Raw genomic sequence first — 26,324 nt, 5'->3', positions numbered from 1 at the left:
TTGCTTGGTTGCTTGTTCTCCTTACACACGACGACTTTGAGTGTGTTGTTCTGCATCAAGAAGTTTGCCTGGCCCTCGTGCTTTGGTGGCACTGCAGTTGAAATACAGACATTGATGGATGCATTGGTTTTATACCCTGCAAGACCTCTGTAGGAGGTATCATGTTGGGATAAATTTCCTGCAAGAATCCTCCTATTTATTGGAGACTCTACTACTGACTATTGATAATTCTAATTTTTCAAATTGGCAAAACCCTTCTATATTTCTAGTCGTTGGGCCTTTAGGGACGACTGTTTTGAAGACATGGAGGAGAAGGATCACGTTGGTCGATTGCAGATGATATTCTTCTTTCCATCCTATCATTGTTTGCATTGATAGAAGCTGCAGCTGATGCAGATGCCTATGGACTATATAGGTAAAAAATATCTCTTACCTTGACTTTGTTTTTGCAAACATGAATAGCTGTGAAAAAAATGGAGGTAAATTCTTTGGCTTCTATCCTATAAGCATGGGTGAAAGAGGGAGGAAGATGATAGAGATGGAATGCATGAGATTTGTAGGATGAGTTAATTAAATCTTGAGATTTAGGGTTTACTACTATTAGGGTTTTGAGTTTGCTTGTGACATTGTTGAGTGGATTCAATATGCTATTGCTAAGAGGGTTTAGTGCTTAAAATTCAACTTATTCAAATTAAGCTTCTTTTCTAAAGATTGTTATAAATAGGGTCTATATGATCTTCCTCCATTTTTTGCTCAAGAAACTGCATCCTCTGTGAAGTATTTGTTCTTGAAGCAGCCTCCTGATTTCAATGTTTTTAATTCTCTTGTTTAGGAATGAGGGAATAAGTGGGGAGCGGTTGGCACTCATTCTCACCCACCTCAAGCAATTAGTATTGAATGTTGAACGTTGTGAAGAAAGCCTCTGACTATTTTGCTTCAATTCCCTTCTAGTATCAGCTCCCTCCTTGCATAGATTTGAGCTTCATCTATTATACCGTGTTGGGGGAAGGGAACGAGAGAGGTAAAACAAGGACATTGTGTCTCCACCTTCACCATAGAGAGATTGAAATCAGTGGGTTTGAGGGTAGCCTTTATAAAGTTGAGCTTGCATTGTGTATGCTTGCCAGTTCCATTCAGCTTGGGACTCCTTAACATTTTTCTTTTTTACTTCCCTTCTCTTCCTTTTACTTGCAACCAGACAGACCCTAAATAAATATATAGGGAAATGTTTTCTGTCTGAGAGCATGGCTCCTATGCTTGTACGAGACCTTATCAGCATCCCCCCATTTTGGTTCAATCTATGTGAGGCAGGGAGTTCATTTTACAGAGAGGAGGAGAGAGACAGACACAAGGGTATAGGTGTGGGAGTTACACTCCCGAACTGGAAACTTTCTTTTTTTATAGTTTTATATGAAATATTTCATCTTAAAGGCTACAAAGCTTATCAAACGTTATTTTGATGTGGAACAAGCAAGAGGAAAAGAGGGGGGAAAGTGGAAGTAATCGTTTGCAAAATTGTGTTTTTGGTTAGAGAATTGTTAGTTTAGGAGAGGGTTCCCCACGATGTCTGTGTGGAGAAGAATCTGCATGCCACACCAATCGTTGTCTTGAAAATGTATCATAGATATTGGGGCAACATATTTTGAGTAGGAGAGAGAAAGTAATAAAAAACACTTATGTGAGAGGAAAAGTACACTCTGGTGTCATGGAGAAGTTTTTCCCTTATACATTCATTCACATTAATGGACACTATGGGTTGGTTTGGTTGCAAGAGAAATTGAAGGGAAGGAAAGGGAAGTGAAGTGAAAAAATAATAATAATTAGTGCTAGCTGACATTAAAAAGGGTAACACAAGAATTAGCTTGATTCATATGTAGCTACTCTCTTCAGTTGACAACTAAGGTCGCCACTTAACCATGTATCACAATTTAAGTACCCTTGCCTCGAACCTTTGTGCAATAAGGTCCCATTTGTTTAGGGGGGACTTAGGTAGGGTGAGAAAATGCTGATGTGGCACATCTCCCATCCCTACCTTGTTTGGTTAATTTGGGTGGTGAATTTACAAAAGCTCAGGGAACATCATTAATTGCTTTGTTTGCTGATGTGATATTTCAAAATCCAATCCTTATGCTATCCAAAGTCAGACTTTGGTTACTGTTCATGGGAAAAGTAACTTTACCTCAACATTTCCACCCCAATAAAACCCCACCAACATTTATGTTCCATCTTCCCAACAATCCTACCCCATCTTCTCCTCTAAACAAAAGGGGCCTAAGGCAATTTTGGATAGTCAAATATCAACATAATTTATGATGTTCTATCTTATATGTAAAAAGGATTTGGTCTCTTTTTCTTTTTTTTTGGTAAAAGGATTTGGTCTCTTTTATACCATATAAGGATGATGACAAACTATTGTGAGCAAAAGATTAATTTTTTTTTAAAGTTATGACAGCTCTATTGTGACCCCAAATAGAATTGATTGGATGGCAATGATCAATGTAGCTGATCCCATTTAATTAGAATAATGCGGACTGCATTTAGTTGGGATAAGGTTGAGTTGCTCTCTCTCTCTCTCTCTCTCATCATTTCAGGAATTGGTTTCCAGGATAGTATCAGTCTCTGCTGATACCAATCCAGATCAGCCCTTATCAGTTGGGATCAACCTGTAAAGGCTTGAAAACATCATTTTTTCGAAGCCACAGGGGCCCAATATTGGTCTGTAGAACTTTGGAACGTCCTAGTATTGGCTTGTAACGGTCCATATCGATCCAATATTGGTTTGGATCAGATCAGTATCGGCCCATATCAGTATGGATAAGCCTGCAAAATTTCCTATGATTTGATCAAGACCGGATTAGCTAATCCGGATCAATTGCATGCGCTCACATTCTGCTTCTAGAGTTGGTAACCTACTCTTCTCTTCTTGTTTTGTTGTTACAAACAATTTTAGGATCCTTCCGTTTCAATATCACACTCTAAGAAGTCAGATGTGATGCCGAAATATAACAATTATTAATAAAGTTTAACTACCTCAAATAGAGACACGCTCTTTAAAAAAAAAGGCATACCCAATGCATGAGACTCCCGTCACTGTGGGGTCTGTGGTGTGCCCAGTACACATTCTTTCTATTTGAAAAAAAAAGGCAAGAGATCTTTACTTGGTTGCATGGTTTCTATACAAGTGTCTAAGCCAATGGATGAACAGATACCCAGGGGTAAAACCATCATCTCACAGTGCCCTGTGAGACAGTGTACGAAACACCACCAAGTAGAGATCTTTTTTTACCAAAAAAAAAAACAATATCTCTTTTACGTTCCATCCTTTTTTATACTTATATTATAAGTTGTCAACTAATCAGCCTCCATTGTCCATTCATGTTAGCTAAGACCCACAAGGCAGTAGCAAAACTAGCAATAAACTAATTTTTTTTTTTTTTTTTTTAATGGGAAAAGAAACTTTCATTAAAGAAAAGGAAAATTACAAACCATCTACACAGCACGGGATATTAGTAGCAGAATCATAAAAACATTTAACTTATTTACAAAAGCCAGGTTAGAAAAGGTCTTAAAAGAGATATCAGAAGATTTAGAAGAAATCTTCAAGAGATAATCTAGGACTTCTAGGGGCCAGGACGAAAGGGATGGAGTTGGAAGAAGTCCAGGTAGCAAAGAATTTGAGCACCAAACTTCTTTCAGCTTCAACCCTCTCAAGGAAGCAAAATCAAGTCCGTTGAGAATCCCAGTGAGCTCAGGTTCCAAAAAATGTGAATTTTTACTTCGATCAGCAGATAGATAGCGAAGTTTGCCATTAGTCAAAAAAGCAAAGACCCAACCCGGCTTACCTACCCTGGTGGAGCCAATCCCTGCACAAAGCAACACAGGAAAATCCAACACGGGTAAATGACAGTTAGAGAGAGACAGTAGAACTATCCATATTGGTGATAGATAAAGAAACATCATTAAGTTTAGAGGAGGGAGGAAAAATTTTTAGGTCCCTCAACCACTGGTTTATTCTACAAATTGTCTTCCTAGGGTTGGGGCGAACATTGTTAAAAAGAATATCATTACGAACCTGCCAAATAACATAACATGAAATAATAAAAATAGAAAAAAACCAGACTAAGAACACTTGTCCAGCTTTCGGTCCAACAAAGTAGAGATGCAAAAATGTCTGAGAGAAGAAAATGAAATGAATTCAGTTCTCAGACCCAAAGGACCAGCTACCCAGATATGCTTAACCCATTCACAAGATAGCAGAACATGCCAGAGGGTCTCATTACAAGTGCCACAGAGAGCACAAGTGGAATCGATCTGAGTCCATTTCGAAATAAAATTCTTAACCGGAAGCCCTGCATGTAATACACGCCAGAAGAAAAGTTTAAACTTAGGCAAAATCTTAAGCTTCCAAAAAAATTTCCACCAAGCGATAGAAGAGAAATCAACAATATCTAAAGAAGTAATAAACTTAGTAGCACGTTTGGTGCTAAATCGACCATCCCTAGCCAACGTGCACCACCAAGAGTCAGGGGAATCCGAGCACTGCATGCGAAGGATGTTGGGCAGAACAGATGGAGAAACAATCTGAAGCCGATCCTTATCCCAATTCAAGTTCAAAAGAAAGAGAGACACCTTTTCAGGGAAGGTCCTTTGTGAGGCAGCAGGTGAAATAGTAAAACCTAGGACCGAAGGGACCCAAGGATCAGACCAAAAGAAAGTGTCTGCCCCATTCCCAATTCTACGAAAACTAAATGATTGGAGAGCTGGGATGATCTTAGTGATACTATTACATCCCCAAGAACCTTTTTTGGTTCGGATTTTGGGGTCAAATAAGGAAGAGAAGGAGTAGTACTTAGCCTTTAGAACATGGGCCCAAATAGAGTGGTGATCAGTCAATAACCGCCAACCAAGCTTAAGGAGCAGAGCCAGATTTTGAGTTCGCACCGATCGAAACCGTAAACCACCAACATAAGTAGGAGAGCTCATAGTTTTCCAAGGGATGATAGAACTTTTCTTATTCGAACCAGAACCTCCCACCCAAAAATGATAGCAAATCAAATCAATCTTCAAGCAAACAGATTTAGGAAAATAAAAACAACTCATTAAGTAAGCAGGCGTCGAACTAAGAACAAATTTAATCAAAACTCCATGCCCTGCATAAGAAAGATGGTTAGCTTTCCAAGTAGAAATCTATTTGAAATACGATTAACAAGAGAATCAAATTGTCTAATTTTAGATCGTAACAGAAATATAGAAGTTCCTAAATAAGAAGAGTTAGACTGCATTTCAGGAATACCCAAAATATTTCCTAATAAGGTTCTCTGAGAGTGAGAGACATTTTTACTAAAGTATAGTCCACTCTTGTTTTTTTGGTAATTGCAATAAACTAAATTAAATCCAAAGCAAAGTAGCAAACCTATCATAATTGTCCCCCATTCTCTATATTATAAGACGCGTGGCATCTGCCCACCGCGATATATTTCCTATAATAAATGGGCCCACATTGTAATCTCAGCCTTTATTATTATTATTATGTTAATTTTTGTAGAAGCAAAGAGTGACGTGTCTTCTCTGCGCATCAAGTAACCCCTTTCGCCCCCCACACCACACCACACCACACCACACAGCAAATAATAGAAAATCTAAAACTTTTGGATGTGGAAGTTTCTAGATAGGTTAGATATCTAATTTGTTATCCGTCAATATTATGATCCCTGAATAGTTTTTTCTTTTGTTATTTGAATAGATCGTTTTTCAACAATCAACAAATAATATTGATTTTCTCAAACAAATTATGAATAGTTTTTTTTCTTGAATAGTTCTTTGTTCAACAACCAACAAATAGAATTGACTTTTTCAAATAAATTTCAAAGAACTATATTTTATATTTTCATATAAGAAATTTATATTTAATTTCAATTTGAAATTCAACATGTGACCAATTGGCATCATACCCCTAAGGAGTGGTAATGTAGAAATTAAACCTCGAGTTAGTGGGTTCTTTTGGTGGATGTTTATTCTCTGCGGTTTCTTGGTTGGTACAGTTTCTGCAATTCCTTTCATAGAGGGTAGAAATGATCATCTTATTTCTATTTTAAACACATTGCCCATATGGAATCCACCCTCTCTTATTAAAGACACTAGAGAACTGTACCGGAAAGAAAATTGCAAGAGATAATTTTCCTTCTTTTGGTGGTCTTTAGTTGTAAGTTGTAACCATCCAATCTGTTAAATGGTAAACATCATCCAACTGGTATGACTTCTACATTCTATCTGTAAATTAGGATAGTAGATCCAAATAAAAAACAAAAACAAGTGATCGATGGTCAATCGTTTTATAGACCGTAACTTGGCTTGACAAATTAACGAATTTTTTTTTTTGGTAATACAAATCAAAGATTATAGATCATAACAACCACTGGGCAAATACTGTACCGAATATTTTAACCAAAGTGAGGGCCCGCCCAACAGCTCTTGTGCTGGAAAGCAGAGTGCGACAGCGAGCGAGCAAGAAGAAGGAGGGAGAGAGAGAGAGAGAGAGAGAGAGAGAGAGGCAACCAACAAAGAATCAACGATTGCTTGATCTACCATCCGTTGAGCGAGCGAGCGAGAGAGAGAGAGAGAGAGATCGCAGCGGCGACGGAGAGAAGAAGCAAGAATTTCTGGTCAGAGTGACACATGGCGACGCTTCAGACATCTTGGAGAAAGGCTTATGGTGCTCTCAAAGACAGCACCAAAGTCGGCCTTGCCAAAGTTAACAGCGATTTTAGTGTAGGTTTTGCTTATATTTCCTCCACTTATTTGAAGATATAAAAAAAAGATCTTCTTTAACGAAATCTCGAATGAATTTAGTTGTTTTTTGTTTGATGCATCTCCGGTTTGACTGATTAATAATGGTTGTTATTTTTTTTTAATACGATTTCAAAAATTTCTTATTGAAGGACGTGGATGTTGCGATCGTGAAGGCAACAAATCACGTCGAATGCCCTCCCAAGGAGAGACATATCAGAAGTGAGTGTTTATTTATCCAATTCAATCAGATTTTGTTGGGTTCGTTGGTTTTAAGTCTATTTTGAGTAGGGTTTTCTATTTTTAGGGGGTAAATTTTGTTAATTTTGATTCTGCTTTCAGAAATCTTGCCTGCTACCTCAGTGATTCGGCCGCGAGCGGATGTTGTTTACTGTATTCATGCTCTTTCCAGGCGATTGGCTAAGACTCACAATTGGACGGTATGCTTTCTCCCATTCTGGAGAAATCGGGATAGTTGCTATTCCCTTTTGGTTTGTTGGTTTTGGAGTTCTGATTTCTGGGTTAAGAGTAATTGGGAGTTGGGGGCACAAGCACAACAGGACATGCCCAAAGAACAATATCAGATATCTTAATTGATCATTTGGAACATTAGCAGAATCCCAATTGAAAACGTGAAAAAGCGAAGATAGATAGATAGAAGGCAAAACATGTTCACGGGTGGGGGTTTAAAAGTTTGTTAAAATATACGGGACTGATGGGGTTTTCAAAAATCTGGAAGATGAGTGACACTCTTTCTGTTTAACTCCTTCTGCAGTTTCTTTTAATATTGTTGTCCTTGTGTAATTGATGCTATTCTCTTCAGCAGTTTTGTTAGCTGCTCTCTGCTGGGTGCTGGCATATATTTTCCATATATTCTCTCATTTCCTCCTCCTTCTAAGAAGTTTTTGTTATAACTTGAAATATTGTGCTGCCACAAACTTCAATTATAGACACCGTCTTGTGTTAAATTTCAAATCTAATCACTTCCAGATTTAAGCTTCATGGAGCTGGACTCTTGCTTAGAGCACTTCTAGTGATCTGAATCCTCTACAGTGATGTTTACACAGCCCAATGTACAGTAACTCTGTAGAATTACTCCTTGCAACAGCGTGTTGCTTTCAGTTCTTTTGAGTTAACAATACTGATTGTGGTTCAAAAGTCCTTTCTAAAACAAGCCCTTTACATTCTCTTAAACTTTTGCCCAACCGAAGATGAATAATAAGGAGTAACATTTAACTGAAACTAAATCTCCTGATGATATTCCCTTATGATTCTGTACTGCAATGCAACAGAAATCCAGTACCAGTTTCTCAGAGGGGTGAAGTGATGCATATTGATTGAAGGATCTGGATCTGCTAGTGATGGGCATAAGAGAGAGAAAGAAAGATAGGAGATTGAGAGGAGAGAGAGAACAGAATTTCAGAAATGTGGGGGGGGGGGTGTGAAAGAGAATCATATGGTGGTGGCTGTAAGCCTTTATTATCATTTTATAATGCTAAAAATAGAAGATGAAAATAGAAGAAAAGTGGCTTAGCTTAAAAGCTCCTCTTCATAGACACATGGGCGATCCAAGGATTTTGGTTCAAATCAGTCTCCCTGTCGAACTTTGGATTTGTTCAAAGAGAAAGAGTAGTACTTGCTATTTCTTTCTCCCTCTCGCCACGTGAAAGCTGCTAGTCGAACTAGAGCCTTATTCCCGTTCCTGACCCATAGCCAATAGGGCACTTACTCTACCTATTGGGAGGTGTTCTATCTTCACTCAATAACCTCCGCTTTTGCGCAGGCGGAAAAAAAAAGGTTCTAAACTGAAATAAAAACTGACAGCTGGACTCTTTTGATTTTGTTTGATTCCTTTCCACGTGTATAAGTTTTTTATGTAACAGATTCTGCTCTAACAATAAAATAGAAGGAAATAAACTTCTTAAGGTACCACCCAAAAAAGTTCTAAACTGAAATAAAAACTGACTGCTGCACTCTTTTGATTTTGTTTGATTCCTTTCCACGTTTATGAGTTTTTTATGTAACAGATTCTGTTCTAACAATAAAATGGAAGGAAATAAGTTTCTTAAGGTACCACCCATGATATAGAAAAGACAAGATTCTAGAAATTCTGGAATCCTTGAAGCCACAAGCTGTAAACACTCTTCAAACTGGGCCCCACGAGCTATGAGCTGATAAGGTTTCTGAAATTTAGGAAACCTATAACTGTAAGGGTTAAAAAAAGTCTCCAAACAGCTCCACAGTACATGGTTTCTAGAATAATGAGATCAGAACCATCGTCATCCATAGTTTGAACCGAACCAGATCAAACCCAAATCGAACCAAACTGGTCCTGCATTATCAACCCAAAGTTTGGACAAGCCTTAGTTACCTGACTCATATCATGTCCATATTTCATAATTCTGACATCTTGAACCTAAATGAACTGTATCAGGGGAAAAAACACCCTAAATGAACTAAGTTCTCCATAGCCAATGGAAGTAAGGGTTCAGACTGCATTCTGACTCAAAAACAATATCGTTCTATGCTAGATGATACATTAGATGGCTTGAATAAGATCATTCATGGTTTTCCTTTTGTATGTTCTTTGGTCATATCTGAAAATTTTGATAGACAACATTGTTGCATATAGTGTTTCAATTTCACCCGAGCATTCTTCCATTCTTTTTCTGGTGAGGAGATCTAGATGTGCTGAACAAGAAACTTACTGGGGTTTTGCATTTATTTCACAATTTCCCCCCTTTGGTGTTGCATTTATTTCAATTTTTTTCCTTTCTACATTTTCCTTTGTTTGCCTTTGACTCCTACACTAAAATAAATATTCCACCACTTTTGTCAATCCTGCTATGGACTGGTCCATGTTCCTCTGCTGCAATGCCTTCATTACTTTCCCTCCCCAGTAGTTACCAGTCAAAATGCAGTTTGTCTCAGATAACAATGATGTTTCAGTGGCTGGAGAGTAGTGGAAATTGAATAAGAGTAGCTGGTAAAGAAAATATATTGGGAACGATAGGAATTAGAATGATTACTATTTTAATGATGGTGATATCTGTTATTTCTCATAGAATTGGTGAATACTTGTGAACATTGGCACTTGTCAGCCTGTTGCGATGAAAGATCTTGAGGCTATGTTTTATGTTCTTCAAAATAAAATCAAATGTAAAAACTTAGTAAATTAGTGTTGATCTATTACAGTAGATTCTTCCTTGTAGAACTTCATGAAGAAAGTCTTTTATTGTAGATTACTTAGGGATGTAAACAGATTGAATTCGAATCGAATTGGGCACTATCTAAATTTGAATTCGTTTACCAAGCTGTTATCCGAATTCGATCTGTTTATCTGCCCGGATATGTATAAGTAGTGTCAAATTCGAATTTGATTTTTTAAATGGATTTCGGATATTATCCGATTCGATTCGTTTAACAAACGGATACCAAATATCCGAATGCTTTCTATCCGATTGCTGAAAAAACAGAGACAGGGAGTGAGTGAGAGAGAAACAGGTCAGGGAGTGAGTGAGAGGAGAAGAAGACGATGGAGCTCAGATTTTTTTTTTTAAATTTTTTTGCTGTCCTTTTTGGGAAGTCTTGTTTTTACTATTGGTTTTGTCTGTGATAGAAACCTGAGTAGCATGAAGAAGAATAAAAAGAAAAACAAAGTTGCAGGAAGAAGAAAAAAATAGTAAAGAACAGAATTTCAGGAAAGAAGAAGAGAAAACCAGAATCGAAGAAAGAAGAATGAGAATAAGAAATTAAAAAACAAAAAAAGATAAAACCATAGTTGAAGGATGAAGAGAAGAAAACCAGAGTCCAAGGAAGAAATAAGAGTAACAATAAGATCGCAGGATACTTGTCACTAGAGTATGAAGAAACATGCAGTCGTCGGGGTTGCCTGAGCTGCAGCCACCAGAATCGCCACTCGCCGCTGTTGGAGACTTGGAGTCGCCTGAGGTTGTAGATGCACTGTCACAGTGGGCGAAAGGGTTAAGGTTGTCTTCGATGAGGGTTAGGGTTTCTCGTCTTGTCGATGAGGTTAGGGTTTCTTGTCGACTTCAAAACTTTTCGTCCTTTCACCTTTCCAATTGCTTTCGTCTTTTGAGTTTTGAGTTTGTCTTTTAACGTTTTATTATTATTATTTTTTAATGGATTTAATGGATATGTGTCAGGCAATTCATGTTACCATGTATGGCATGTTTTTTACTTTTATTTATTTTTTGTTTTTTTAATGGATATGCGATTCATGTTACCATGTATGACATATATATCAATCAATATATATAAACCAATGGAAAACTCAAAAAATGAATCATATTACTTAACTTACAAAATTATAAAACTTAATCGGCTAGACAGATATGGATATATGTTTTGGATATTTTATTACCCTCGGATAGTTAAACGAATTGGATTATAATCGGTCGGAAACTAGGATAACCATATTCGTATCCGATTAGTTTTCGAACGGATTCGGAAAATTTCCGGATAGTGATTTTTCGAATATGAATTCTCTTAAACGAATACGAACACAGGTCGAATACGGATTTTTGACTATCTGTTTGCATCCCTAAGATTACTAGTTCAGAAAGTTTTTTTTTTTGGGGGGGGGGGTTGGTGGTGGTGGTGGTGTTTTGTTTGTAATATCTCCCCTCCCCCCGCGTTATTGTTTCTGGAGCTTTTCAGTTCTTTGTAATGTTTTCTATCTTGATGGTACTTCACAGGTGGCATTAAAGACATTAATAGTTATACATAGATTGGTGAGGGAGGGTGACCCTAGTTTCCGTGAAGAGCTTCTAAATTTTTCACAGAGAGGGCGAATTCTCCAGTTATCCAATTTCAAAGATGATTCAAGCCCAATAGGTTAGTCTATTCAAACCCTGCTCTTAACTGTTAAACTCTATCATTGTGAACAAACTTCTTTTTTTTTGGTGTGTGGACAATGATTTAAAAATAACATGGCATGGTGTAGTCCAGCCATCCATGATTAGGTTGGAATCAAGTTGACATCCAAACCTGTTTGTTGAAAAAAATACAGCCCAAATGTATATTTGACCATTGCCTCCTTGATGGCTGGTGCTATGTAAATTACTGCCGCTCTTCTTTTGCTGACATTGAGAACACAAAAACTTACTTTTTTATTTTTTATCTTTCTTTACAGCTTGGGATTGCTCTGCATGGGTTCGTACTTATGGACTATTCTTGGAGGAAAGACTGGAATGTTTTAGGGTCTTGAAGTATGATATTGAAGCTGAGCCTCTCGCAAGACCTACCCAAGGGCAGGAGAAGGTATTTCTTTATATATTTTTGTTTTCGATATGTGCATATGGTCCTTTTTGTAAACAAGGGGAGGAGAAGGTACATCTTCATGTATTGTTGTCTTCAGGCTATGTGTCTAATATAACTAATTTGGAAAGAAAAAGAGGGTAAAAGATTTGTCAGCAAGAAAAAGAATAAAGGAAAGTAAGGAAAAACAGCAATAGATTAGGGGCTGGAAATTTTGACAGTGAAATTGAAGGAGACTCATCTTTAGTGATTAAGTGGCTGTCCTCACACACTGACTCCCTGGGAGCTAGCCCATCTGATTCAGAATTCCAAAATAAAATAAATTCTTGTCAATAGCTGAAGTTTCAACCAGCCATTCCATCCCCTTCACCATCCTTTCAAGGCTCAATTTAATATTAGCTCTCCCCTTCCACTTCTGATTAGACAAAAGAGTTCCACCACTTCACCTCCTTCAGGATTCCAATAGAAGAATTAAAAAGGCTGGAAAGGGAACAAAGCATAAAGCATATACTAAAAATACATAATGAAATGTAAAGCTTGTCTAAACTGCAGGGTTCTCCCCCTTTGACCCAGCAGGTAAAACCGTGAAGCTCTTGTCTCCGTGAGGGCCAGTTGAAATCAAGATAAATAAAGTAAGGGTTAGGGGGGGGGGGGGGAATCACCAAGCTGGCAGCTTGGCAAGGAATCCCCAAGCTGAACCCATTGTAGCCGTCAATAGTGGGGAAAGAGGATGGGGAGAGAGAATTTAATGGAAAAAATAAATAAAAAATGAATGGAAGGGGAACTTTCAAATCTGCCAGCTTTGTGGACCTTTTTCCGTAAATTAATAATCTAGGCCTAACTGCAATTCAACCCACTCTAATATTACTCCAATTGGTTCAGAATGGTCATTCACTGCCAAAATTAGTCTGTTCTGCTGAATTATGGTTGGCTTCTGTAGGATCAATCCTCAGTTAAATTTGTAGAAAATCCAGTAATGATCCAAATTAATTTGAAACACTGAAACTTGAGGAATGATTGGCTAACTTATTAACTTCTGACAATATGATAGCAACAGCTCCAATTGATCGATGGAGAAGTTAAGGATCAAACAAGTTCAATGTGATGCATATCACAGAACCAGTCTTGAAGAATCAGTATGTGACATAAGCAAATACTATCCAAGTGATAGTGCCTAGGGTCTTATTTGTCACTTGCTGCAGATTCAAATCCCAAAGTTTCCAATCAAATCAATGGTATCTGATCAAATCATATGGATGGCTTAACACCCGATCTGGTTTTGTACAATCAGTGACGGTACTACTCAAGAAATGAAGAATTATTCTTAGTTTATTCCCTACTAAATGATGTGTTTAAATTGATCATAAGATCTAATAGTTTGAACATCTATCTTTATTAGCACAGCATAGTGTGAGAGGAATAGCACCAAAGACAACTATAAACAGTAGTTGAACTATAGTAATGCACCAGCAGGGGGAAAAAAAGAAGAGGAAACCCTGACTGCAGCTAGAAGGTGATGCTGCAGCCAAACTTTGCAGAGAGATCCACATGTTTCCTGGAATGTTAAGGCTGTCAGCTGGTCCTGGGTAATGAACTGTTGATCTCTTCTAATTTTGAAATGGTTAATGGAATAGTTATAACTTGAAACCCTATTTTTCAAAGGATTTGGTTTCCAAGAAAATATTGTCACCCCTTTCTGAAGGAATGCGTGGAAGTTGGGAAGTGTTTGTTACTCTTCAATCCTTTTGTAAAATCCCAACGTGAAGGTGTTGGGCGGAGCCTTAGGAGGGTTGGAGTTAAGGGGCTGAGAAGAACCCAAATAAACTTTGCTATACTTGAGACTGAGACTGTAATTAATATACTGTGGGTTCACTGTTATGTTGAGCTTTTGGGGTTCCATGGAGCTGATTCTTTTGTACGACTATCCCGTGACTCATGCTTCTCCATCTTATGGGCTGTTTTGGATATCAGTCCAGCATATTTTGTATTTTGGAGCATCTTCAATTTTCCTTCCTGAAAAATCCCCCCCCCTCCCAAAAAAAAAATAAAAAAAAATAAAAAATTATCTCCTTCCTTTCCCCTTGGTGTTCTGTCACATTAATAGGGTAAGCTAAAACCATGTTGTCAAAACCATGTTGTCAAGTTTGTCAACTTGCTAGCTTTTCACCATTCTGGATCTCTGATATTGTTTTTATTATTACGTCCTTGTATAATCAGGGTCACAGTAGAACCAGGGATCTTGACAGTGAAGAATTGTTGGAGCAGTTGCCAGCTTTGCAACAGCTGCTGTACCGTCTTATTGGATGCCGGGTAATTTATGCAACAAGTGTGTCTGTGTGTGTGTGGACATGTGAAGGATTGACCTTAACTTCTTTTGACTTTACAGCCAGAAGGAGCTGCTGTTGGAAATTACGTAATACAATATGCCCTGGCACTGGTATGTCTTGTTTACTCTTTGTTTCCATGACAATTTTGAGATTCCTATTTTATTCTGTATGAATAATTAATGAAGTGCAGAAGTAATAGCTGATACTTTCCCCAAATTATGATAACTAGAAAAAAGAAATAAATTTTAGTTTTAAAATGACTTGATTGACACAAGGTAGGTTATCGTGTAAAAACAGTGCACGGCTTTGTGCCTGCAATCCAGTTAGATTCAATGTGCAACATTAAAAATGGGAATAATAGTACAACACCACAAAAACAACTCAGCCGTAACCCAACTAAATGGGGTCGGCTACACGGATCCTTGCGAAGACAGAATGTTAAACAAAAAAAGTAAAAGAAAAGAAACACAACAACCGCAACTACAAATCTGTCTTATACAAACTAACTCGGATTGGCTACACGGATCCTTGCCCTCCAATCAGCTCTATTTGACGTCATACTAGGGACAAGATCTAAACTGCGCATGTCTTACCTCACCACTTCTCCTAGGGTCATTTTAGGCCTGCCCTTAGCTCTTTTAGTATCTTCAATCTGAATCAGGTCACTCCTCCGAACTGAAGCGTCCAAAGGCCTCCATTGAAACATGGCCATGCCACCTCAACGACTTTCTCGTAGCTTTTCTTGTTACTAGTAGAAGCTAAAAGTAAAAAAGAAAATGCATGCAGGCACACAAGCCGAGAAGTGACTAATGTGTCGAGACATTTTTTGGGCTGTGATGTCACTGGTTTTCAAGTGCAATGATTTCATTTACTCCTAGGACTTGCTTTTTGGTGAAATTGAAAATTACAGCTACCTCTTGCTATTCTTTCATGTTGAATGGTCAGCTTGGGTTTTAGACTTTTTCCTGGGTACCTTTCAGTTTTGTTTCTCAGTTTTACTCATCTTTGGGAAACCCTGATGCCACTTTATAAATTTTGTATACCTTTTTAGTTTTTAATGGTTTTTTTTTTAGCCAATAGGGACACCTTCTCTCTCATAGTTGTATTCTTACGTAGTCAATTGCTATTCTTGCATATGCGCATATCATCAGGTCAATCTAGTTCTGCCTGATGTTTGACTGGATTGATCTTGGCCTATTTTGGGTTGATCTATAGGTTGGCTTATAAACATTGTTCTTATTTTGGGAAAAAATGAATTCTTCCCTGGAATTTTATTTCCTCAAAAAGCATATAGTCAGTGCAACCACATGATCATTTACTGTAATTTAAATCATGCTACCTCTCTCTCTCTCGCTATATATGTATATATATATATATATATATATATATATATATTTCTTATAATAAAGGAATTAATAGTGACACCAGTTGCTTAAATTAAAAAGGGGAATTTCCCGTTCTACTTCCTACCTCATATCCTGCACTGTTGGGGCTTCGTCTCTAGAAAATTAACTCAGATCCTGTTCATCTGTGAGGTTCTAGTTGATATTGTTCTACATGCATTTACATCTTGTCATTCTAATAATTTAATCTCATTTTTCAGGTACTCAAAGAGAGTTTTAAACTCTATTGTGCCATTAATGATGGTATCATCAATCTTATTGATAAGGTAAATGATATTATTATTTATGTGAGAGTTGCCTACATGTCCTAACAATACCAATTGTGTCTTCATTTTCTATCACATCATTGATTTTTGTTTTCCTGTAGTTTTTTGAGATGCCAAGACATGAAGCCATGAAAGCCCTGGAAATCTATAAACGAGCTGGCCAGCAGGTAACATTACGTATGCATTTCATGAAATTTTCTTCAAAACAAATATTTATGATTAATCTGCTTGGTTAATGTAAGTTATATTTTGGGTTTCTGTTGTGAATCTAAGAGCAAGAATTTAAAACTCTGTATCGGAGACCAGATTGGAATCCGCCTGTCCTAATACAGATCAGTCGACACTGCCCAATCCTAGCTGAGCTTTGGCTGAAACCTCACAGTTGCTGCAATATTGTTAAATTGTTGTTGGCTGATATGCCTGATCCAATTCTGATGCTTGAAACCTTGCTCTATGGTCAAGAATGGTTATTGAATAAGTTTTTGCTTTTTATGTTATTTTACTAAGGAAGTTTAGATTTCAATTGCAGACTGGAGGCCTTTCTGATTTCTACGAAGTGTGCAGAGGATTGGAACTTGCGAGAAATTTTCAGTTTCCTGTTTTGAGAGAGGTGAGGTTCTAGTTGACTTTAATTTCCCCCCCCCCTTTTTAATTATAGTTTGAATTGATGCCAAGTTAATATTATTCTCTCCATGTACAGCCTCCACAGTCATTTCTCGCAACCATGGAAGAATACATAAAAGAAGCACCTCGTATGGTTTCGATTTCAACTGAGCAATTGGTTAGTATGCTATTCAATATGCATGATGAGATGTTCATTAATAAAAGAAGGGATTGAAGTACCATGCATGATTTATACTTCTAAATGTTGAACAGTATATATTGTTAAGATCAAAAGGAGAAAAACTTAAATTTAGATCATTTGTGTATTAGGAATTTTTCTGTTACACTGATCAATTATTGATATGCTAGTCAAATGCCTTAGACTTGTGTATGAAGATGTATGCTGTAGAACTAACATCTGCCCATGGTGGTTCAGGAATTTCCAGAGAGATTACTTCTAACTTACAAACCAGAAGAAGCTCCTTCTCCTGATGATGCAATACCTCCAGTGGAGGAACCAAAGCCACTTCCTTCAGTTGAGGTTGCTGCTGCACCTACTGAGATTACTCCTGAAGTTACTCCTCCACCTAATAGCCTCGACACTGGAGATCTTCTGGTAAATCTCGACTTGAGAACTACATTATCTTTTGTTTTTGATTATTGAATCAACTGTAATTTGGTATAAATTACCTCACTTGTCTTCTTATCTGCAGGGATTAAATGCTACAATTCCTGATGCATCTGCGATAGAGGAAAGCAATGCATTGGCTTTAGCCATTGTTCCATCTAGTAAGATATGCCTACTGATCTCCCTCCTGCCGGGTGTCAAAAAAAATCCTTTTTTGTGTGATTATTTTCTACTTTTTATGTGTTTATTTAAAAAAAAACAACCCATGTTTTCAGATGATACTGCATCATATCATTCTGGTTCTGTTCAAGCAATGGATCTGGATCCTACTGGATGGGAGCTTGCACTGGTTACTACTCCAAGCAGCAATTTATCTACAGTTAATGATAGACAATTGGTGGGTCTATCTGCTTTTTATTTGTTCTTTTCTCATTTGTGACTCATGTCTGGCACAGTAATACTGGCGAAAATAGAAAAAACAAAGATACTTTTTGCTTCCATGATAATACTTTGCATTGATGTTGATTTACTTAGAAACTAACATGAATGAAGTTGGCAGCAAACTATGGCTGAGAGAAAGTCATAAATAACTCAGGAAGAGAGCTTAGATGTCGCATGCCTTTTTCTTTCCTGTTTCTGTTGGACTAGCTGCTACCTCTAGTCAAATTGTGGCCCTCTTTCTCTTTTGAATATATGTTATTGCTTTGCCTATATTGCTAGTGTACGTATTGGTACAGAGCAACCTGTTGCAAGTTAGAGATTTAGATGGATACAGTGGAAAAACAAATAATTATGAGTTAAGGATGACTTCTGTGATGTATGGCCCCAGTTGTAGTGGCAATATTTTTCCAGACTGCCCTGCTGAATAAACTCACCTCCTCCCCCCCTTTTTTTTTTCCGCGACTCCTATCAAAATATGGTGTCTTTTGTGATAATTCTTGGCTGGGGAGGAGGGGGCAGGAGGAAACAGAAAACATTCAGTGAGTTCTTGTTCCTTAGGCCTGGGCTTCTTATCTAATGTTATCTTCTTCTTCGTCTTTCTTTTTTTTTTTTTTGGGATAGGTATCTCATGTTATCTGTTATGAAAGTTCCCTTTTCTTTCCCATAGTAGTCTCTTTAGTTACTGAAAAACAACATTAAAAAAGAAAAGAATCTGCTATATGGTACTTATCTATCAGACAGTAATGTAGAAGGGATTCAAATAAGAACCACTCTACAATAGGATCGATGATAGGTTGCAGCAGAACATCAAAATAGCAATAAAATCAGAATGTAACTTAGAGAAATAAAACCAAATCAGCCAGCAGAACTTCACTAGAATGGGATCGAGTGAAGGAGGAGTTGTGGAGGATCTGTGGTCCAAATCTTAGCCTATTCTGACGGCTAACAACTGAGATATGAGATAGAGTCAAAATTAGAAGGTTGTAGCAGATCTTGCAAAACAGTGGAAACTGGGTCTTCAAACAATGGATCGAGTGGAGCTCCTGGTTGTGTGATTCAACCCTCCAAACCGCTGCTGAAACTGAGTTCAGGTTGCAGAGAAATTGAGGCTTGAAGTTTGCTGGAGAAATAGAGCAGAACAGCAGGGCCGCAAGGTTGTCCAGGCCTCCTCTGGGTTGTATGTCGCAGCAGCAGTCCTTGAGGTGATTGGAGATTGATTCAGGCCTTCAAGGAGTCTTCACAGCAATTGTATTGAGCAGCAGAGAACAGCAGCAGCACAAGGGTCAATTGTAAGGGTAGAGAAAATAGAAGGTAGGGGGATAAAGGGATTAGGCTCTCTCAGCCAGGCTCCTAATGGCCCTTCATGTCACTCATAAGGGACAAGAGAATCTTTGCATTAACAAACTTTTCATTCAACTCATAAAATCATTCTGAGGCTTCTAAAAGCCTTTACAATAAATAGAGGGCTTATACTTGCTCCTCAAGAAACTAACTTGACTGAAAACTAGAAATTAAATCTTGCAACATGAAAATAGAAACTAATTGAAAATAGCAACTACTAAGGCTCTCTTTGGTATGCTTTTTATTTTTGATTTTTGCTAATTTAACAAAAATCATTTGTGAAAACCATTTTTGGTCAAAACATAAAAATCATTTGGTAACCACTGCACCGAATAGATTGTAGACAAAGAAATATGTTTGGCATACCTATGTGCATAATAGTTTTTTGAAGTGGGTGGTGGAGAGATGCCACCTTTATCCATCTTCCTTCCCAAAACATAAACCCAGAACCGAGTTGTTGGGTATCAATCTCTTTGGATTTTCTGTTGGTTGAACCGTGGGTCAAAGAGAGGGAATAAAATAATGGAATAGCTTGTATTAATGATAGAAAGGCCCCTCTATTTATAATAGAGGGGAAGTTACAAAATAAAGTAAGCTAGGCGATGTGGGACTAAACCACACAGCCAATATAAACTTAACACATTAAATAACATAAAAAAATACCCCAAAAGGACTGGGGTATTCTGGTGTACATTATTCTAACACTCCCCCTCAAGCTGGATTATACAAATACTAAAGAAAGAAGATCCAGCTTGGACTAAAGAAAAAAAACTCTCTTCATAACAATGCTAACACTCCCCCTCAAGTTGATGCATACAAGGTACTAATGCCCAACTTGAATAAAATGGGAAAAAAGAAGTTGTAGTAGAATTCAGTTCCAAAATGAATGCAGTTCCCAAATTGACCTTCAAGAACTTGAAAAAAATAGACCTTCAAACTTGGACAGACTTTATCAGCAAAAAAGACATCTCTCACCAATCTTTGTCCAATAATGAATCTCTGAATTATAACCTTGAAGATAAGTAACTAGGGTAGCCGTCAAATGAGTCAAGCAGCAGTAAAGATCAAGCAGGGGAAAAAAAAAACCAAAAAGTAGGATCTCATATGGGCAGGCAATAACCAAACATCTTCAAAACTTTAAGGCCAACCTCCCCCTTATGACAAACTTTAACCCAATTACAAAGTAGATACCCATTGGCAATGGTGAAACCTCTGACCTTCTATGTTTTGCACCAAGTGTCCCTGCATGTTCTGCTCTCTGCAATGGCTGCAGGTATACTGTATATAATCCCCCCCTCACGTGTAGTGCACGTGGACATAAGAGAGATGATGTAAGAGAAAGGGCAAAACACAACATTCCAGAATTTTTCAATGGCTGCCAAGTGGAATGGAAAAAAGAAGAAATGGTAAAGAAGAGAATACCATTAACTTCCAAGGTGGTTATGGAGAATGCCAAAGGGATGTTTTGGGAGTTGGTGAAGGAAAAACAGCAGTGGGATAATGAAGTAGGAGTAAATTATGCAACATATAAAGTTCCAACCATCTTCCATCGATCAAACAAACACTTTTGATGGAAACCCCTGCATGGGAGAAACTCCTAACTCCAATATTCAATTCTGAGAAGTATACAGATCTGATTTGAAGTAAGGAAATGCTCCATTCTTCAAGGCTTGAGCAATCTTCAAACAAGGAGGAACAAGTGTGCAAAAATTCCAATGTCTAAAGTCCTACATGCTAAACAGTACTAACGAAGATATCTGGACAGTAATGCATTGAAGAAGCTACAACAACAAATTGGATCAGATCTGAAGTAGTAACAATGCTAGGATTCAAGCTCCAAAATGAGCCGGATATGAACCAGAAAAGCTCCATGTAACTGAATAGGTTCGTAGGTGCAGCCAATAACCATGGAACACACTGTTGTAGTCCCAAATAAGCTGATCTCCAGGGTAGTAGATTCGAGTCTTCCATAACGAAAGAAATTCGATCTACAATAATAGGAAACTCAGTCACAATTATAGGGCAGCAGTATTCCACACGAAGGCAGCAGTAACACATCAACCAGTCGAAGCCAATCAATAACACCAGCCAGGTAGGTAGTGAAGCTCAAAATAACCAGCAAATATAAGATAAATAACCAGACAAATCCATAGGCAGTTGAAGCAGCCAGCCATATAGGAACAAGAAAAACAGGTTGATAATTGGAGAAACCGAGCCATAAGAATGAACCTGAATTTTCCCAAAAAGAACTGATGAATGATGCTGAAATAGGGGCTGAATACTCCTCTGATTTTTATAAAACTCTCCTAAAAAATCAGCAATAGTGGACTACCCTAACCTTAGATCGATTATAGTCAGGGTTTTGTAAAAAACCCTGAAAGGGAAGATTGATTGTAGGGAAGGGGGCTTCAACAAAGTGATGATGACTTGTCAAAGGTGATGTCTTCTGGTAATAGATGCTGACCACCACTGCTGGAATGGATCTCCAGTTAGAATAACCAATCTCCTTGGTAATTGAGACTTGATCTTCACGTGGGAGAAACACAAAAAAATTGCAGAAAAATAGGGCAGTAGCTATCATGTGCAATAGACCTTCGTCAAGTCAGGAATAGTTGAAGTAGAATGTCCTTCTTGATGGTAGAAACACCTCCCAAAAAACTCCAATAGTAGCAATTAACCCTAACCCTAAAATCGATATTTGTCAGGGTTTTGAAAAAACCCTGAAAAGAAGGATCGATTGGGGTTAGGGGTCTTCAAACACTTGGAAAGAGCCTAAAACTGAGGTCGAGTGATCCTTGTAGGTGGAGTAAGCATCCCTCCAAAAGGGAGCAAAAACAGAAACCTGTAACCCTAATGTCGATTTGAGTCAGGGTTTTAACAGGTAACCAAAAATAGCAGGTTGAGAAGGTTTTGCTGTAGGTACAAATCCAGCCATCAGATAGTGGCCAAACTGAGGTCGATTAAGGCTGGTAGTAGTCGGAAATTATCCCTGAAAAATTAGTTGCATCTGACAAGGGAAGCCCCAAAATCGATTAGAGTCAGGGTTTTGAAAAAAACCCTGACAAGGTGAGATCGATTTGGGGATTATGGCTGGAAAACTTAATAAAAGATGGAGAGAAAGAAAAAAGGGAAGCTAGGTTTTGGAATAGGGTAGAATAGGGCTGGAAAAGGCTGCATAGGGTGCTCCAAAATTGGAGGATCAGTTTTCATTAGGTAATAGAGATCTGATCTCCAAAGAAAGGGGGGAACTCCAAATCGCAGATGTGGCTCCAGTAGGGTTCAAGCAGATTTTTTAATAAAAAGATAGAAAGGAAAGGGGGGGCAGCAACTAAGTCATCGATATTCTTAGTTTACCTCATGAGTGCTGCCCCTTTATAGGCTGAGAAGAAGAAGAACAGGAGAAGGAGAAAACTGAGAAAGGGAGAAGAAGAAGAGAGATCGATGGAGGAGAAGTAGGGAGAAATAGGGTTTTTTTCTTCTCTCTAACCTAGATCAGACCAGCTTTGATACCATGTTGATTGAACCGTGGGTCAGAGAGAGGGAATAAAATAATGGAATAGCTTGTATTAATGATAGAAAGGCCCCTCTATTTATAATAGAGGGGAAGTTACAAAATAAAGTAAGCTAGGCGATGTGGGACTAAACCACACAGCCAATATAAACTTACCACATTAAATAACATAAAAAATACCCCAAAAGGACCAGGACCAGAATACCCCCACGGTATTCTGGTGTAGATTATTCTAACATTTTCCTTATTTCATTTTGGGATTTTAGGTTTAGATCACTCATCCATATGCGATTTAATCCCCTAAGATCCAGATCTGAAAGGTTTTTGCAAATCAAAATTGAATTAGAACTGTTCATTTCCACCCAAGATCTCATTTTTATTGTCAACGACACTCTCAAGTTCCTCGACCAACAGAAACTCGACGGTTTTCCGGCAAATGCTGACCTCTCACGGTGCTTTCTTGTCGGCAACAGTGCCAGGGGAATCTGGCCCACCATGCCGCATGCAGAGCCAGAAAGGCTGAATTACGGCAGGTGAGGGTGATCGGGCAAATATCGATACAATCCTTCTTCGGCGGTGAGGTAATAAGGTCAAGAAGAGAATCTTCATTAACATTGTTGAATCTGTTCTCCTCTTTCTCCAGAAATTCATAGTGAACCGCTGACGCTAACCAAACAAAGCTTTTTTTGTTTCCTTTTTCTTTTTGGAGTTTTTTTGTGTCTTGTTTTGGATTTTTCTTCATTTTTTCCTTCCATGCCCCAATAATTTTTTGGTTTTGGGGATTGGAATTGTAACTTTGAAAATTTGTTTCTGGGCGTTATTGCGCTGATTTTTGTAAAGTGTTGTAAAGATGTTTTGAGAATTTCAGGCCCTCTTTTCCTTCCACCTCTCTATCAGCCAAACAGGTCCGATTAGGTTGATGGTTTCATTGATGAGAGATCCTTTTTGAGAAAGGGAGGAGGCAATTAATAGATTCTAAACTAAATTCTGCATTTTTGTTACACTTCTGAATTCTGATCCGTAGAGTTAATTATCGGGAGCAGTAGTAGTTCTTGAGATCAGATTGAAGAAGATGCCCATCGTGTCGTTGGCTATGACAGATTGGTTGTGGAAGGCGTTCTTGCCTGAAGGAGAAAACAGAGACCATGAAGTGGTGAACGCGACGGGGCCGAGGGCGGTGGATATAAGTGGAATGGAGTATCCGGAGACAGTGGTGGTGGTGGGAGGATTTGATCCGTTGCAGGATAGGCAGAGAGAGTTCTATAAGTGGCTTAAGAGATCTGGGAAAGAAGTGAAGCCGATAGAGTATCCAAACGCAGTTCATGGGTTTCATTTGTTTCTTGAAATACCTGAATCTTCTCAGTTTATGAATGAGGTCAGGGATTCGTTTGTACTGCAGAAGAAGAAGAAGATGAAGAAAGAAGAAGAGGGTCATTTCTAATTAAACAAGGAAATGACGTTCTTACCCTTCTATTTTGAGACCTATGAGCACGTGCTCATTAAAGTCCCCGAATAAATGGTCAAAAGTGATTTTTGGCCAAAAGCCATAAACGGCTTTCGATCTATTTTTGGTTTTTGATTTTTTTCAATCTTTTTTAAGTAGAAACAGGCTCCATAAACAATACCAAACGCAACCAAAAACGTTTTTTAAGGCAAAAATCAAAAATAAAAACTATACCAAAGATGGCCCAAGGCTTTATAGAATCAACCTTCTCAACAAGCATGGAAAGAAAAATTGAAGCAAACTGAAATTAGAAACTACCTAATATACTTTCTAAAACTGAAAATAGAATCTAAACTAGGACAGCATTAGGATAGAATCTTTCTCCACTTGATGGGCCCACAAAATATTCTAAAAAATATCTCCACTCAAGGAAAATATGGGTTGTGCTACTGTTCACGTGAACAGTAACGTGAACAGTGTTTTGGCCTCTTCTTCTTCATGTGTGGCAGGATTTGTGTAGCTTACTCGAGTGGGATAACAGCACCTCAGGTCCTCAACTTAGAATTTTCCCAACAGTTTGTGGTTGGGGACATGAATCTTGTTCCACCACTCTGTTCATCCTTTGTCTTTTCCTGGTTTTTCTGATAGAAGCCATTCCACTCCATCATACTTTTGCAGCTCCTGGCTCTGATAATATTCCTTTTTGGTCTTTCATGAATTGATGATATGGGTCTGTCCATGTTCATTCCATATCTTGCTATCAAGCATCTGGTGCTTGTGCATGAAATAACTTTTGTGCGTATCAATGGGTGCTAGGAATGTTCTATTACTTGATATGGGTTGGACATTTTATGAGCTTCCAGGTTCATTGTTTCAATCTTTACTTGGTTCTGTGACTTCGTACAATGTGCGATATGCATGTTCGGGTGCTCTCCCTGTTTAATTTACATCATATATAATTTTCCTTTGATTGCTGATGAAAATAGGGGTTGTCTAAAAGCTGTCACCTGGATGAAAAGTAAATATTTAATAGAAAGTACATCATTTGAGATTTTTATCTTTTTAATTTTTGTTTGGAAGGGGGAGTAATACCTGCATTATTTTGAAACTCAGATTGATTAATTAATTTCTTTGGAGATTTTTCAATTTATTGAAGGTGAAAGGTTCCCTGATCTGCACAGATCATGCAACTGGTCTGCACATTGCATAGCTATTTGTGCCACATGGAATGTGATGTAGAAATTCTGACCATTGGATATTTAAGAAAGGATCTGGATTTTTACCAATTTTCAGCTTGAAATACAATCATTTACCCTCCCATGTATGTCCTGGGACCCCAAGTCCTCCATGCACCCTTTGTAGTCCCAAAATTTTCTCTGTATTGTTCTGCCACTTGGAAAACTCCACTTGGGTTGAAACTTGACATGTGAGCAGGAGAACTTGGGGTCTTACCTGTCCACAAAATTTCAGCTCCATCCAATCTACCACATAGCAGACATCATGTGCAGACCAGTAAGGGTACATGGTATGTATAGACCGGGGAACTTCTGAATGCAAGTCAGACCTTTCTCGGGAGTAATATTGTCTTGGTTTACTGCTGCACGTAGGGCACCCTCATTATTTAAATATCATTGAGTTAGGTGTTAAAGATCTTTGTTCCCCCTTGGTTTTAATGCATGGCAGGCTGGTGGATTGGATACACTCACTCTCAACAGCTTGTATGATGAAGGTGCATATAGAGCTGCTCGGCAACCTGCTTATGGAGTGCCAGCTCCAAATCCTTTCGAAGTACAGGATCCATTTTCTTTTTCAAACAGCATTCCTCCCCCACCAGCCGTTCAAATGGCAGCAATGGCTCAGCAACAGCCAAATCCCTTTGCACAATATCAGCCCACCTTTCATCATCAGCAGCAGCAGCAGCAGCAACATCAGCATCTGATTATGGGCCCATCAAATCCATTTGGTGATGCAGGCTTCGGGGCCTTTCCTGTGAACCCGGCTCTTCACCCGCAGAGTAATAATCCTTTTGGGACCACTGGCCTGTTATAGCTGTAGTATGAGATACATACACTGTAATCTACCGGCACCTATGCAGAGCTTTCTGTATTTAATCAATGTCAGTGTGCAGCCTGAGCCGTATGTTGGTTTGAGTAGCGGGCAGAAGACGGAAGACGGAGTCGCATTTGGAATATACAGGATGTGTAAGATTTTTAGATGTTAATATAATTCATTACAGTGTCACCAAGTTAGTGTAAAGTGTACTTGCAATTTAGATCATTCTTTCCTTGTCCAAA

At 38.2% G+C, this 26,324-nt stretch overlaps 1 protein-coding gene across 3 annotated transcripts; it reads left to right on the top strand.

Annotated features, from left to right (window-relative positions):
• The first annotated feature begins 2 nt into the window (after window positions 1-2).
• Window positions 3-26,324, top strand: LOC122651460 (putative clathrin assembly protein At2g01600). Of its 3 annotated transcripts, none has more exons than XM_043844851.1 (18): window positions 3-14; window positions 4,841-4,842; window positions 5,352-5,360; window positions 6,601-6,762; window positions 6,933-7,008; window positions 7,129-7,226; window positions 11,505-11,643; window positions 11,942-12,069; window positions 14,284-14,376; window positions 14,453-14,503; window positions 15,997-16,062; window positions 16,164-16,229; window positions 16,592-16,672; window positions 16,763-16,843; window positions 17,102-17,281; window positions 17,379-17,454; window positions 17,569-17,690; window positions 25,714-26,324. In XM_043844851.1, exons 4-18 carry the CDS (start codon window positions 6,676-6,678, stop codon window positions 26,077-26,079), a joined length of 1,710 nt encoding a protein of 569 aa, XP_043700786.1. In that variant the 5' UTR covers window positions 3-14; window positions 4,841-4,842; window positions 5,352-5,360; window positions 6,601-6,675; the 3' UTR covers window positions 26,080-26,324. The 3 variants fall into 3 exon arrangements, with proteins under 3 accessions (XP_043700786.1, XP_043700785.1, XP_043700787.1); XM_043844850.1 differs by having other exon boundaries at window positions 6,601-6,768; window positions 6,939-7,008; XM_043844852.1 differs by lacking the exons at window positions 3-14; window positions 4,841-4,842; window positions 5,352-5,360 and adding an exon at window positions 6,532-6,550 and having other exon boundaries at window positions 6,632-6,768; window positions 6,939-7,008.

This window comes from Telopea speciosissima, chromosome 2 (genome assembly GCF_018873765.1).
Source record: "Telopea speciosissima isolate NSW1024214 ecotype Mountain lineage chromosome 2, Tspe_v1, whole genome shotgun sequence".
In the NCBI taxonomy this organism is placed as follows: domain Eukaryota; kingdom Viridiplantae; phylum Streptophyta; class Magnoliopsida; order Proteales; family Proteaceae; genus Telopea; species Telopea speciosissima.
The sequence above is the reverse complement of the archived record's forward strand: the minus strand, read 5'-3'. Positions and strand labels throughout refer to the sequence as shown.